General features: G+C 33.4%; 1 protein-coding gene across 1 annotated transcript; it reads right to left on the bottom strand.

Annotated features, from left to right (window-relative positions):
• Window positions 1–458: 458 nt before the first annotated feature.
• LOC123947416 (islet amyloid polypeptide) lies at window positions 459–5,753 on the bottom strand. Its single transcript, XM_046013616.1, has 3 exons — window positions 5,657–5,753; window positions 5,251–5,344; window positions 459–793 (listed from the first exon to the last, which is right to left on the bottom strand). Exons 2-3 carry the CDS (start codon window positions 5,328–5,330, stop codon window positions 604–606), a joined length of 270 nt encoding a protein of 89 aa, XP_045869572.1. The 5' UTR covers window positions 5,331–5,344; window positions 5,657–5,753; the 3' UTR covers window positions 459–603.
• Window positions 5,754–14,561: the final 8,808 nt, after the last annotated feature.

Genomic DNA, 14,561 nt, shown 5'->3' with positions numbered 1-14,561 from the left:
CAGAATAAAGTGTATATAAGTTTAATAAAAGCTCATCACAATGAAACCCTCATAAACACAAACTGCTTTTGTACTTTTTAAATAACCTCCAGTACCAGCAAGTACAAAAAAGAATATAATTTCAAAAAATATTTTGACCAAGTCAAGAGCAAGAGCAAAAATTAATTAGTTTTTTAAAATAGCATTTTATCTCATTTTAGAAATCTAATGCAAAAAGGAATTGCTTATCAGTGTCCTTATAATTGCTATTTTTTAAATGTTCTTAACTTTATTGATAGCTATGTACAATTTACCAAGTTTTCAAATACCATTTTCTCTTTTGTTCTCAAACTCAGGTCATAAAAATATAGGCAAAAGAATGATTTTTTAATATGTTTTCAAGATAAAAATCAGTAGCAAGAAAACTTCATTTTTAAAGACATTGACTTTTTTATTATGGGATATTAACTAGCATTACATTTAAAACAATTCTTACCACCACAATTTATATGTACTGGCAGTAAACATGGGACATAAAACTCATGTTCCAGCGTATGTTAAATTACACAGGAAGTCACTAGGATATTTATACAAACAATAAGAACTGTAGAGATACATTGACCTCTAAAGCGGTAAGTAATTCATTGGCCCCTTGTTTAAAATCTCAGCTGTGTTCCTCTTGCCATATGTATTGGATCCCACATCAGTAGGCGAAAGAATGGCACCAAGATTATTGCTGGAACGAACTAAGAAATTTGCCAGGCGTTGAGTCACACATGTGGCAGTGTTGCATTTCCGCTTTTCCATCTGGTGACTGGTGACATAGAACAAATGTGTAAAGTTAGAGCCTTAGACTCAGGATTGGATACATCTATAGGACAACAAATATCTCCTATTCATGGAAACTAAAGGAAACATTTTCATGTAAAGAACTCATTGTTTTGGTTTGGAAATGTCTGGATGACTGAGATTTTTTGACACCTTGAAGATACAGCAGAAGCAATTTTTGACTAGGACATCATTTAACAAATATCCATTATAGTTAATGTTGAATTTCTCAGTATGATCCTTTGAAACTTCAGCATATATTCCAGATAGTAGTAATAATAAAAGTGTTTCTTTGTCTTACATTCTTCTAATTTTTTTTATTCTCTAAATCGTGATTAAATCTAGTTCCCAATATAGAAAAAGGATATAGAATATAAAATTTATATTAATTTGGAATACATGGAATTTTATATATATATGTATGTATACACATATATATTTCCCACATCTTTCCAATAAAAATTAAGCAGTATAAGATATTTTTGTTAAGTTCCCTGAGATAATTAAATCAGGGATGTTAAGAGAGAAATGGCAGGTACTATTAAGGCCCAAGGGGAGTCAAATTTACTTCTGGTTCATGAACTCTCATTGTTATAGAGTGGAAGCTCTATTCCTCTTAACATAAGTACACAAGCATTACTATCTTTCTGCCACTTACTTGGTTCTTTTGAACAATTTTAATGATAGCTATTTTGAATGTTAAAAACGAAAGACTTTTATGTTAATAGTATTAATATTCATTGCATTCTTTTAGCAACCTGGAACATTGCATAATAATATTCCAGGTAAATAAGAAATTATCATTATGATTAAGCAATTTATTTGAATATTAACTCTTATTTCTATATATGGAATTATTTATGTCAACTGTATATTTTTGTACCACCCTTTGTTCCAACATTCTCTCAAAATGGTATTGACAATGGATACAGAATGATAACATGCTCCCCTTTTTTGCAGATGATTAGGAAAGCCAGGGAAATGTTTTTGTTTTCAGCTCCATGGAAATCAAAATACTAGTAAAACTTAGGATAAGTGTAAATTGGGAAAGAGATGTAGATATGTAGATATATCCAGAAGCAAGTGGTTGTACATAATTTGGGGCAAAATGCGCCTGGGTGGCTCAGTGGATTAGGCTGCTGCCTTTGGCTCAGGTCATGGTCTCAGGGTCCTGGGATCGAGCCCCGCATCGGGCTCTCTGCTCCGCAGGGAGCCTGCTTCTTCCTCTCTCTCTGTCAAATAAACAAATAAAATCTTCAAAAAAAAAATTTTTTTTTTAAAAATGCAATAGATTTTATCTGCATGTGTTTACTTTGTATGGGGAACACTTCATTATTTGTATCTCTGTATAGGAATAGCCTAAGAGAAAGTGTTTTTAAATCTCATGTAAATCTTTAGGGTTTTTATGTTCATATTTTCTTCCAAATACAGAAATTTCTATGGCATCAGGTAAACTTGGTATTGTTGAGTATAAGTGTATGCTGACAAGCCTATTATTCAGACAAAAGAAACCCACTTTAGGACCCAATTATCTGGTCTAATATGTCAATATTAGTTATATTGTTTATTTAATTATTTCTCTTTGCATGTATAGTAAGCATGGCCAATGTACATTTCCAAAGAATGATTTAATGCTTTTTAAGAATTAAACTGATACTTCATGAGAGAATAAAATTTCCTTGATGAAAGCATAAATTAGAATTTGATCCAAACACTTCAAAATAATAAATTTATAGCAATAAGGGAAATAATGGGTCAAATTGGGAAGACTCAAAGTGATATCTGTACCAAGAGATGTTTGGCAAATACCTAGAGCAGAGTATGAACTAATCTATGTGCTAAATGTCTGAGTGGTACTTTGATAACTGGTCTCAAAATCTGTAACAGGACTTAAAATTATTCCAGCTAAAATAATATCTTATTTGAGTTAGCTAGAAGAGCCATCATTCCATTTAAAAGAAATATTAAGAGCTTCTATATCGATTTGTTTCATTATTATGAAACTACTTTCCCAAACAAGACTTTTCATGTAAATATAGCATAATATGTAAAAGATTCTTTCCCAAACAATCATTAAGATAGAAAATGATGGCTGAAACGCTTAGTAAAAGGTATCACACCCCTACTTTCAGGCATTTTTTTTTCTCTTTAACTACTTGGGCAGACAAGGCATTTACTATTTAGTAACAGACACTAGTTCAAACCTATTGACCACTTTTAGTAACATTTACTAACAGACACTAGTTCAAATTATTGACCGCTTACACACATGCACACATTTCTAACTTTAAGAGTTTAAACAGTATGAACTATAGACTGAAGTATCATCACTCTTATATTGTCTCTCTTTAAAAATATCTCAGTTTCAAGGTTTTTTAAAGATTATTTTATTTTAGATAGATAGAGAACATGAGTGGGAGGGGTAGCAGTAGAGGAAGAGAGAATCTCAAGCAGACTCTGCAGTAAGGACTGAGCCTGTAAGGGACTTTATCCGCCCCCCTGAGATCACCACCTGAGCCGAAACCAAGAGCTGGATGCTTAACCGACTGTGTCACCTAAGCTCCCTCAAGGATTTTTAAAACCATTTTAAACTGTATCCCTGCTCTAGTTCTCAACAGTCATTTGTGGAAGTACTGACACTGTTGGTTAACCTCTGATTATCTGCTAAGCAGGTGTATACTGAATGTTTAAAAGTTGGTGGGCAATTGTGTGATCCTTTTGCCTCAGTCAAGAGATAAAATATTTTTTGGTATGGCTTGTAAAGTCAGTTTGTTTCCCCTTAATCTCATGTCATACAGTTATAGAAGTTAAAAAAAGATCTTAAATAAGATGATTAAATTTTATAAGAAAAATGACATTGATAAATCTATTTCAGCTTGTCTTTTAGAAGTGTGTGAAATTTGAGTCATTTCCTACAAAGTTTTCACAGCTTTTTATAAGATTTATAAAATATTACATGGTTGAATAGCTCAGGATGATAAATTCTCTCCCCTTAAAAAAAATGACCAAACATACTGATTTCTGGAAATTCACTAAAGAGTAATTTGAAGAATGCCTTGGAAGCATTTCTAATAAAAATTCAAATTAAAAGGTTGTGAGACTAACATGAAAATAACTTGAAAATAAAAAATGTTATATACTATTTTATTTGTGAGTGAACTTCACCTCATAATAAAAAGACAAACTGGATAAAGGTGCTTATGAAATGTCTATATCTAATGAAAGGAAAAATCAAGGTAGAGACAGAAATACTAGGTAATACTGTTAATTTTCCTATTATTCTATTGTTCTGCTGGTTTACCAGAAACTTCATGTCAGTTTCACTTATTTTTACCCACAAAAATCCAATTGAAAATTAGAGTCAATTCTGAGAACATCCTTCAAATTCGGTAAGCTTGAAAGGGCAAAGGAAATATGAAGATTCCTGCTATTATTACATGTGGGTACTGTAGAACTCTACATATCACCGCAGACTGCCACCTCAACAAAAAAACACCTCAAAGGAAAATAGACAAGATGCTAGTAATTCTATGAGAAAAGTTTTAATATGACTTGAAGCAAACTCTTTTCAAAAGTAACCTTAACACTCCTTGGTCTTAAAGAGTGTGTAAATTCAGTCCTACAAGACTGTAAGAAGTCAAACTGATTTAGGCACAAACGAATCCTCAATTATATTGTTTATGACATACACTTGAATTTGGACTTGAGAATCTTTTAAGTAAATGGAGAATTGCAGTTCTTTCCCCTCAAAAGTTGTAATTATTGCTAACATTTTCACCTGACATACTTTTTAGACTTCTTTAAAATTACCACTTGAATGACATGACACCTTTTGAAATAAGCCTTCTTAGGAAATCCTGATGGATGTGCTACCTATTAAAAACATTTTTAAGAAGGATAAATTTACATTTAGAGCAGCTCAGAAGAAATTTCATGAAGAAAATATTTTTTAAATAATTCTATTTCCTTAACAGAACGGTTAACAATATAGAAAGAATCCCTTAAGAACAAATGGCTTTTTAACTAGTTCTTAAAAATTTTAATTTTCTCCCTGATTATTTCTATGTATTTCAATTTCCAGAAGGAGATGCAATAATTTTTAATATTGCCAGAGCCCTCTGAGGAAAAAAAAAAACTATGTGACTATACAATAAAATCCCACCCGATACAAAATATATATTTAAGTTTTTCTAATTTATTTGAGAATCAGGTTAATATAATGGAAATTACTACCCTTTGGCTTTTCCTGCTTTGTGTTCTCATTTTGCCCTTTTAGATCCCAAGAACATACTTCTTGACAAAACTGGAACTATCCATTTCTGTCTGTCAGAAGTTCTGTCAGAAAGATGCATCTAATGGCATAAGAGCTGTTAGTTAAATAGCAGTTTTTAATTCTAATTTTCCCACATTTTACAAAAGAAACAGGATTTTTAAGATACTAACCTTTTAATGGGAATAGCTTTCAGATGGTTTAATGCAAGGGAGAGTACGATGAGAACTACTGGCAACTTCAGGAGGCACATTGCTTTTAAATTTTCTGAAAAGAATAATTCAGCATTGAAATCAAGAAAATTTTTATAGTTCTGATAGATGGAATTTGAGACTAGAAGGTACTGTAAAATATCCCTTTATAAACATAACCTCCAAAGATAGTAATTTTATTGATATAGTCCCTTGATAATGTTCAAACAATTTTCACTTTCCCAATTTCCTTCTCTAAACAACTTCAAAAGTTGATATTATAGCAATTTATCTCTTTAGGCTTTCTTTGAAAGAAGCTATATATTTAATCCCAAATCTGTTCTTCCCTAAACAAATAATATTTTCCCATAAACAGGAAACTCTTTACCTTTAATGTTTCAGTGTCAGCAATATCAGAGAATGTCTCTAAATGGTAAGAAAGCTTCATGAACAATCCCAAGCTTGCATCCACTGGAGTATTTTTCCCCCACTTGCCAATGAGTAATCCAGCTCTTATATACCTTCACACATTTCCCGACTCTGACATCAGACAGCTCAGAGAGACTGTCATTAATTTCCACCCCATAGATAGAAAGTGCCTCATAGAGAGCAGAAGCAGATGGGTGATTATTACATTAACACATCAGTAAATACTAACATAGCAGATACAGAGTGTCTTTGGGCAGTTAATGGTGTGTCACACACAGCAGAATTTTGAATTTTCCATTTTTGCAAAATACAAGTGTGGATTTTCACAATAGTATGCTCTAGTAAGCAGTATGCTCTAGTAAGGGATTGATAAAAGGAAGTGTTTAAGAATAACAAATGTGTTTATATGCAAAGAGCAAAGCCAGGGACACTGAGGAATCTAATGAGGAAGCTAAAGCCAAATGACCCCAATGGCTTAATTCCATGAACATTCACTAGTAGATTAAACTATGAGGGTGATGTAGATAAAAAAAGGACACACACACACATACACACAAAAGAGAAATCAGAATTTATTTACAGTGAAGTGGAGATGGAAGCTTAAAGGCAGCAAAACAATAATTTTCAATACCCAAATTCATTTGTCAGCATTTAAATAGACATGTACCTATATAATTAAGAAACTTTTGCTTTTTCTATTACTGCATAGAAACATTGCAATTATTTTGAAAGAATAAATTTAATTTACTTTTTAATTTTCTCCATACATTTCTTTTTCTTTTATTTCTAAGTTATATTTAAGTTAATAATCTAAGTTATGACAATTTAATATCATATATAGCAAGAAAAACAAATTCCAACTGCTAGTGAAAACATGCATATCTATATAAACTAAAAAAGATGGAAGTTCCCCAAGTAAAAAAATTAAGTTTACTGAGTTCATATACTTCTTTAAAGCTTAGTAATACAGTTTGAGGGTATTTAGTAAAAATTTCAGAAAGAAAGAATAAAAATTTTTTCCAATACTTATTCTAATTATTCAATGATTTTGCAATTTTATATTTCTATAAAATTTACTGATATTCCAAAAGGAAAAAAAAAGTAAAATCAAATGATTTGGAAGAATGATGATTTCCTATAAAAAGATAATTAATGTATTTAACAAAGTACATACAATGATTTAGAAATGATAAAGAAGCCCAGAGATATTAAATAACTTGTCCAAAATTACACATCTAGTTCACGTTGAAATCCTGAACCAAAGTTTAGTTTTTCTGATTTATGGTCTAGTGTTCATTTAAACCCAAATGCCTGCTTTTAACCTAATATTTATTTATTTTCCTAACTTTATTTTTTTCTTCTATACTTGTTGTTTGATCTAGTGGCTTGATTCCATTCAGGTAAGAATCCTCCACATGTGATACTGTTTCTTTCCTGTTGCATCACAACATCTGGCTGAATCTCTTTTGTGGTGTTAAGATTGATCAGTGAGATCAGATTTTGTCAGCCACATTGTCCATTCTGAATTTTCCATTAACTCTTTTGTCACTGGTTTTAGCAATATTGCTGATAATTGCCTAGAATCATTGTTTTATTACAGGTTGAGAGTCTGATTCTATTATTTCCTCTATGCTTATTAGCTGAAATTCTTCAACAAAGGAGAGCATTCGTCATTAACTAATTGGCTACCTTGAGGCGCAGTTTTAAAGAAAAGGCAAGATATATGCTTAATTCTTTCCCCTTACTTACCAGTTTTCTGCACATAATAATGAGTTCCTTCTCTAGCATCCTCCAGAAATGACCAAAGAATTTTTTTGGTGGTTCTCTTTGTGAACTCTTATATTTTAGCATATATGTATTTTGATCCCCCTTTTTTGATGTTCAAATTACCCTATGTTGGAACAGCTGCACAGTGTTGCTAGAAATATAAATTATTTCAGTCACAATGGAAAACAATACAGAGGTTCCTTGAGAAACTGAAAATGGAACTACCATATTATCCAGCAATCTCACTTCTGGATTTATAACCAAAGAAAACAAAATTGTTACCTTGAAGAGATATCTGTACTCACACGTTCTTCACAGCATACTCACAATAACCAATGTAGGGAAATAACCTAAGTGCTTGTTGACAGATGAATAAAGAAAATATTATGTTTTTAGAGAGATAGAATATGATTCAAAAAATGTCTGTATTCAATGCCTGAACTATACACAATATACGCAATATGTGTATATAATAGAAAACATAAAAATAGTAATAATTTTATAATATTTTATATTATAATATCATAATTTTATAATAATTTTATAATAATTTATAGCTGATTTTTATGTAAACATTTTTGTTGTTGCTACGTAGTTTTAAAACTAACTTGGGGGCTTCTGGGAAAGATGGTGGAATAGGAGGATCCTAAACTCACTTCATTCTGTGGATACACTTACATAATACCCACATCAGCGTAAATAATACAGAAAATGATCTGAAGACTGGCAGAACGGACTCTCCACAACTGAACATAAAGAAGTGGCCACATCAAAAATAACTATACCAGTTTGACTGCTGTTCCATTAGTGGGTTAGGAGCAGACAACTAACTGGTCTGACCTCAGGCTCCACCCACCAACAAAAGCTTCATATGGGACAGCCCAAGGAAACTGCCCTATACTTTGGTGGCACCACATCTCTGTCAAAGGTCTGGTCTGACTGAACTCATGCCCAAGGTGGCCTACGATTGGCCTCTTAACAACACAGGAACCAAACCCTGGCCAGTACAGGCAAAGAGAGCCAATGCAGAGACTGGACTAAAGGCAAAGGCAGCTCAGCCACAACAGTAGGGCACACACAACACATAGGAAGCTACAGGTTCTGGTGAGCAGGGGACATTGGACTACAAAGCACTGTAAGACTTCTTCATAAAGTCACTACTTTCAAGAACAGAAGGCATAGCTCACTTTCCTAACACGTAGAAACAGAGAGTTAGACAGAATGAAGACATTCCAATGAAAGGACAGGACAAAATCACAGCAAGAGAGCTAAACAAAACAGAGATAAGCGATATGCCTGCTAGAGAATTCAAAATCATCATCATAAAGATATTCACTAGACTTGAAAAGCGTGGAGGAACTCAGTGACACCCTCAACTATGAGACAGAAAATGTAAAGAAGAGCAAATAAGTGATGAAGACTTCAATAACTTAAATAAAAATATAATAGCAGGAATAATTGGTAGAGAAGAGGAAGCAGAAGAATGGATCAGTGACCTGTTATGCCGAACAGAAAAAGGAAAAGAGATTAATAAAAAGTTAGACTAGATTAAGGGAACTCTGTAACACCATCAAGCATAATAACATTTGCATTATAGTGATCCCAGAAGAAGAAGAGAAAAGGGGGCAGAATTTTATTTGAAGGAATAATAACTGAAAGCTTTTTGAATTTAGGGAAGGAAACAGAAATCCAGATCCAGTAGGCATGAGAAGTTCTCAACAAATTCAATGCAAGGAGGTCTACACCAAACCACATAACAATTAAAATGGCAAGGAAAAAAAAGTAGTAATAAAGAAAGAATTTTTAGCAGTGCTTGGTAGGTTCAGTAAGTTAAGCATCTGCCTTTGGCTTAGGTCATGATCCCAGAGTCCTGGGATGGAGCACCACATCAGCTAGAAAAAGAACAACAAAGGAAGCCTAAAGCCAGCAGAAGGAAGGAAATAATAAAGAATAGAGCGGAAGTAAATAATTTTGAAACTAAAAAACAATAGAACAGATCAATGAAGTCAGGAGCTGTTTCCTTAAAAAAATCAACAAAATTGATAAAACTAGCCAGATGCATAAAAGAGAGAGAGAGAGAGAGAGAGAGAGGACTCAAATAATATAATCAAAAATGAAACAGGAGAAATCACAACCAACACCACAGAAAATGAACAGTTGCTAATATAATATAGAAGAAAGAGATAAATTCCTAGAAACATATGTTACCAAAACTGAAATAGGAAAAAAATAGAAAACGTGAATAGACCAATAACCAATAATGAAATTGAATTAGTAATCAAAAAACTCCCAATAAACAAAGTCCAGGACGAGATGGCTTCACTGGTGAATTCTACCAAGATTTAATACCTATTTTCAAACTACTCCAAGCAATAGGAGGGAAAGGAAAACTTTCAAATTCGTTCTATGAAGCCACATTACCCTGACCAAAACTACATAAAAACACCACCAGAAAAAGAAGAAGAAAACAAACAAACAAACTAGAGGTCAATACCTAGATGCAAAAGTCCTCAACAAAATACTAGCAAGCTGAATCCAACAATATATTAAAAAATCATTCACCATAATCAAGTGGGATTTATTCCAGGGATACAAGTGTTCAATATTCACAAATCAATCAATATGACGTATCACGTAAGAAAGAGAATGATAAGAATGACATGATCATTTCAGTAGATGCAGAAAAAGCATTTGACAAAGTACAACATTCATTTACAATACAAACTCTCAATAAAGTAAGTGTAGAAGGAACAAACCTTAACATAAGAAAGGCCATATATGAAAACCCCACAGCTAAAATCATACTGAATGGTAAAAAACTGAGAGCTTTTCCCCCTAAAATCAGTAACAAGACAAGGATGTCCTCTCTTACCACTTTTATCCAGCATAATACTCATGTCCTAGCCAAAGGAATCAGACCAAAAAAAAAGAAAAAAAAAAGGAAATAAAAATCATCCAAATTGGTAAAGAAGTAAAACTCTTGGTATTTGCAAATGACATGATATTGTATATAGAAAACCCTAAAGACTCCAGCAAAAAACTACTAGAACTGATAAGTGATTTTTAGTAAATTCACAGGATACAAATTAATATGTAGTAACCTATTGCATTTCTATATACTAATTATGAAGCTGCAGAAAGAGAAGGTAAGAAAACAATCCCATTTACAACTTTCTTTATCACAAAGAATAAAATACAGAGGAACAAACTAAACCAAAAAGATGATAGACCTGTACTCTGAAAACTATAAAACATGGATGAAAGGAATTAAAGATGACACAAAGAAATGGAAAGATAGGGATGCCTGGGTGGCTCAGTCAGTTAAGCATCTGTCTTTGACTCATGTCATGATCCCAGGGAACTGGGATCAAGTCCCACATTGGGTTCCTTGCTCAGCAAGGAGCCTGGTTCTCCTTCTCCCTCTATCTGACATTCTCCCTACTTGTGCACTCTCTCTACCAAATAAATAAATAAAAGTCTTAAAAAAAAAAAAAAAACCAACCCAAAAACAAAGAAATGAAAAGATATCCCATGCTCATGGATTGGGAGAACAAATATTTCTAAAATGTTGCTACTACATAAAGCAATCTGCAACATTAGTGCAATCCCTATCAAAATATCAAAAGCATTTTTTTACAGAACGAGAACAAATAATCCTAAAATTTGCATGGAACCACAGAATAGCTGAAGAAATCTTGAAAAAAGAAGAACAAAATTGATGTACTACAATCTCAGGTCTCAAGATATACTACAAAGCTATAGTAATCAAAACAGTATGATACTGGTAGGTGCCTGGGTGGCTCAGTTGGTTAAGCGACTGCCTTCGGCTCAGGTCATGATCCTGGAGTCCTGGGATCGAATCCCACATTGGGTTCCCTGATACACAGGGAGAAGCAGACTCCCACTGACCTCTCTCCTCTCATGCTCTCTCTCTCTCTCCCAAATAAATAAATAAAATCTTTTTTAAAAAACCCAGTATGATATTGGCAAAAAAAGACATATAGATCAATAGAACAGAATAGAAAGCCTAGAAATAAACCTAGAATTATGGCCAATTAATCTTTGATAAAGAGTAAAGAGTATACAATAGGGAAAAGTCTCTTCTTCAACAAATAGTGCTAGGAAAACTAGACAGCAACATGCAAAAGAATGAAACTGAACCACTTTCTTACACCATACACAAAAATAAACTCAAAATGGATTAAAGATCTGAATGTGAGACCTGAAGCCAAATAAATTTTAGAAGAGAGCGCTGGCAATAATTCCTCTGACATTGGCCCATAATAACATTTTTCTAGATATTGTCTTCTGAAACAAGGGAAACAAAGCAAAAATAAGCTACTGGGAGTACATCTGAATAAAAAGCATCTGCACAGCAAAAGAAATGGTGAAAAAAAACTAAAACACAACCTATTGAATGAGAAAAGATATTTGCCAATGATATATCTGGACAAGGGGTTAGTTTCCAAAATATATAAAGAACTTACACAAATCTATACCCCCCCAAAAAAAATCACCAAACAATCCAATTAAAAAATGGGCAGAAGGCATGAATAGGCATTTCTCCAAAGAAGATATACAGATGGTCCACATACACATGAAACGATGCTCAGCATCATTCATCATCAGAGAAATGCAAATCAAAACCACAATGCAATATCACCTCACACCTGTCAGAGAGCTAAAATAAAAAGCACAAGAAAAAACAGGTATTGGAGAGGATGTGTTAAAAAAGGAATCCTCATGCACTGTTGGTAGGAAGGCAAACCCATGCAGCTACTCTGGAAAACAGTATTGAAGTTCCTCAAAAAGTTAAAAATAGAACTACTCTATGACCCAGTAATTGCACTACAAGGTGTTTACCCAAAGAATATGAGAACACTAATTCAAATAGATATATGCACTGCTAGGTTTATCATAGCATTATTTATATAGCTAAAATATGGAAGCAACTCAAGTGTCTGTCAATAGATATAGATAAATAAGAGATGGTATAGATAGGTGTATATATATATATACATACACACAATGGAATATCACTCAGCTAAGAAAATGAAATCTTACCATTTGCAACAACATGGATAGATCAAGAGGGTATAATGTTAAGTGAAATAAGACAAATACTATAGGATTTTGCTCATATATGTAATTTAAGAATCAAAACAAAAGGACAAAGAAAAAAAGCACAAACAGACAAAGAGACTCAAGTGTAGAAAACAAGCTGGTGGTTACCAGAAGGTAGATGGGTAGGGGCATGGGTGAAATATGTGATGGAGGTTAAAAGGACAGCTATTGTGACAAGCACTGAGTAATGTATAGAACTGTTGAATCACTATGTTGTGCATCTGAAACTAATATAACAATGCCTGTTAACTATACTGGAATTCAGAAGATAAATTAATTTAAAAAACTATCTTGCTAATGAATTGCCACACATAGTGTGAAAATGGTATCAATGTTCTAAACATTTTCAGAGGAAAAAATGTGTTTTTAAATCTGTGCCACTTGCTATCAAATAATGTTTTTTCTAATCCACGCCATTGTGATGAGTTAAATGAATTTTTTTTCCTTTTTTTTAAGATTTTATTTATTTATTTGACAGACAGAGATCACAAGTAGGCAGAGAGGCAGGCAGAGAGAGAGAGAGAGAGAGGAGGAAGTAGGCTTCCTGCAAAGCAGAGATCCCGATGTGGGACTCCATTCCAGGACCCTGGGATTATGACCTGAGCCAAAGGCAGAGCCTTTAACCCACTGAGCCACCCAGGCGCCCCAAATAAGATTATTTTCTATGCAAAAAGCTACAAATTCATACATATTTTCACCTCTTTGTATCACAGAAGCACTTTGCTAGAAAGCAAAACAGAATTGCCATTGCTTTCACTCCGCATCTAGTTGTTCCTTCCTGCCACCCTTTAAAATGCAGCGCAGAAAACAATTTAAATCCCTACAGTGAAAAATGTCTTCTCCAACACTCTCTTCACATCTCCTCTTACCAGTTCAAAACATGTGAGTAATAATTTGAAAAGAGATAGGAGCCCATCACATCCCTCCATAATCTAAGGGAGGGTGAGCAATGCTTTTCCTTCACAGCTTCATTTCATTTGTACACTCTTGTGGAGACTTTAGTACTTAGTGGTTTACAACTTTATATTTTAAAAGTTTCTCAGGAAGTGATTTTAACGAACATGTGTTCTCTCTACACCATTTCAGTACTTTTATTTGTTTATTTATTTATTAAATATTTTATTTATTTATTTGACAGAGAGAGAGCAATCACAAGTAGTCAGAGAGGCAGGCATAGGGGTAGGGGGAAACAGGCTCCCTGCTGGGCAGAGAGCCCAAACCATTTCAGTATTTTAAAAAATAATGTATTTTCAATGACCTCTAAGATCCTATTACTTCAGACAAACAATATGGAAATTTTGAAAGTCCTCTCCCAAAATCGAAACAAAATAAGCACACAAACAAATGAACAACAGTCTTTCATTTGAAGGAACTGTAGGGAAATTTTAATTTATTTTCCTCTAAAGCTTGACTTATTTATTCAAAAATATTTAGAGCATCTATTGGGTACCAAACCCTGAAATATGGTCTAATGGGAGATTTGGGCAACAAAGCACAAATAGCAGTGATCTTTTCACTTTTTTTGGATAAAGTACTGTCAACTGAGTGACTTAAAAATAAGTATGCATGGTCTTATAGTTCTGGAGGCTGGAGGTCTGAGATCAAGACATGAGCAGGATGCTTTCTTCAGACGGCTGCTCCATGCCTCTTCCTTGGCTTCTAGTGGTTGCCTAGCAATCTTTGGTGTTCGCTGGCTTGAAGTAGCATCACTCCCATCTCTGTCTTCATTTCCATGTGACATTCTGTGTGTATGTCTCTGTTTACTGTTAGGACTTCAACATAAGAATTTGGGGGGAATACACTTCAACCTGTAACACTGTTTTTTAGAAATTCTGCGATTTTTGTTTTTGTCCTCTTCTTTAACTTAACAGGTTTTTTAAAAAATCTTTCTCAGTGGAGTTTTCTTTTATTATTTTGTGGTCAAGCAATGCTTTCTGTATTGATTCTTTCGACCTCAGTAAATTTTTCTTTGT

This window comes from Meles meles, chromosome 7 (assembly GCF_922984935.1).
Source record: "Meles meles chromosome 7, mMelMel3.1 paternal haplotype, whole genome shotgun sequence".
Classification (NCBI taxonomy): Eukaryota; Metazoa; Chordata; class Mammalia; order Carnivora; family Mustelidae; genus Meles; species Meles meles.
Note: the sequence above shows the minus strand (reverse complement) of the source record. Positions and strands in the feature narration are given on the sequence as shown.

Coding starts and splice junctions, on each gene's coding strand:
- LOC123947416 (XM_046013616.1), bottom strand. CDS start 5,330: ATGTGCCTCCTGAAGTTGCCAGTAGTTCTCATCGTACTCTCCCTTGCA. Junction 794..5,250: donor AAAGCTATTCCCATTAAAAG/GTTAGTATCTTA, acceptor CTATGTCACCAG/TCACCAGATGGAAAAGCGGA.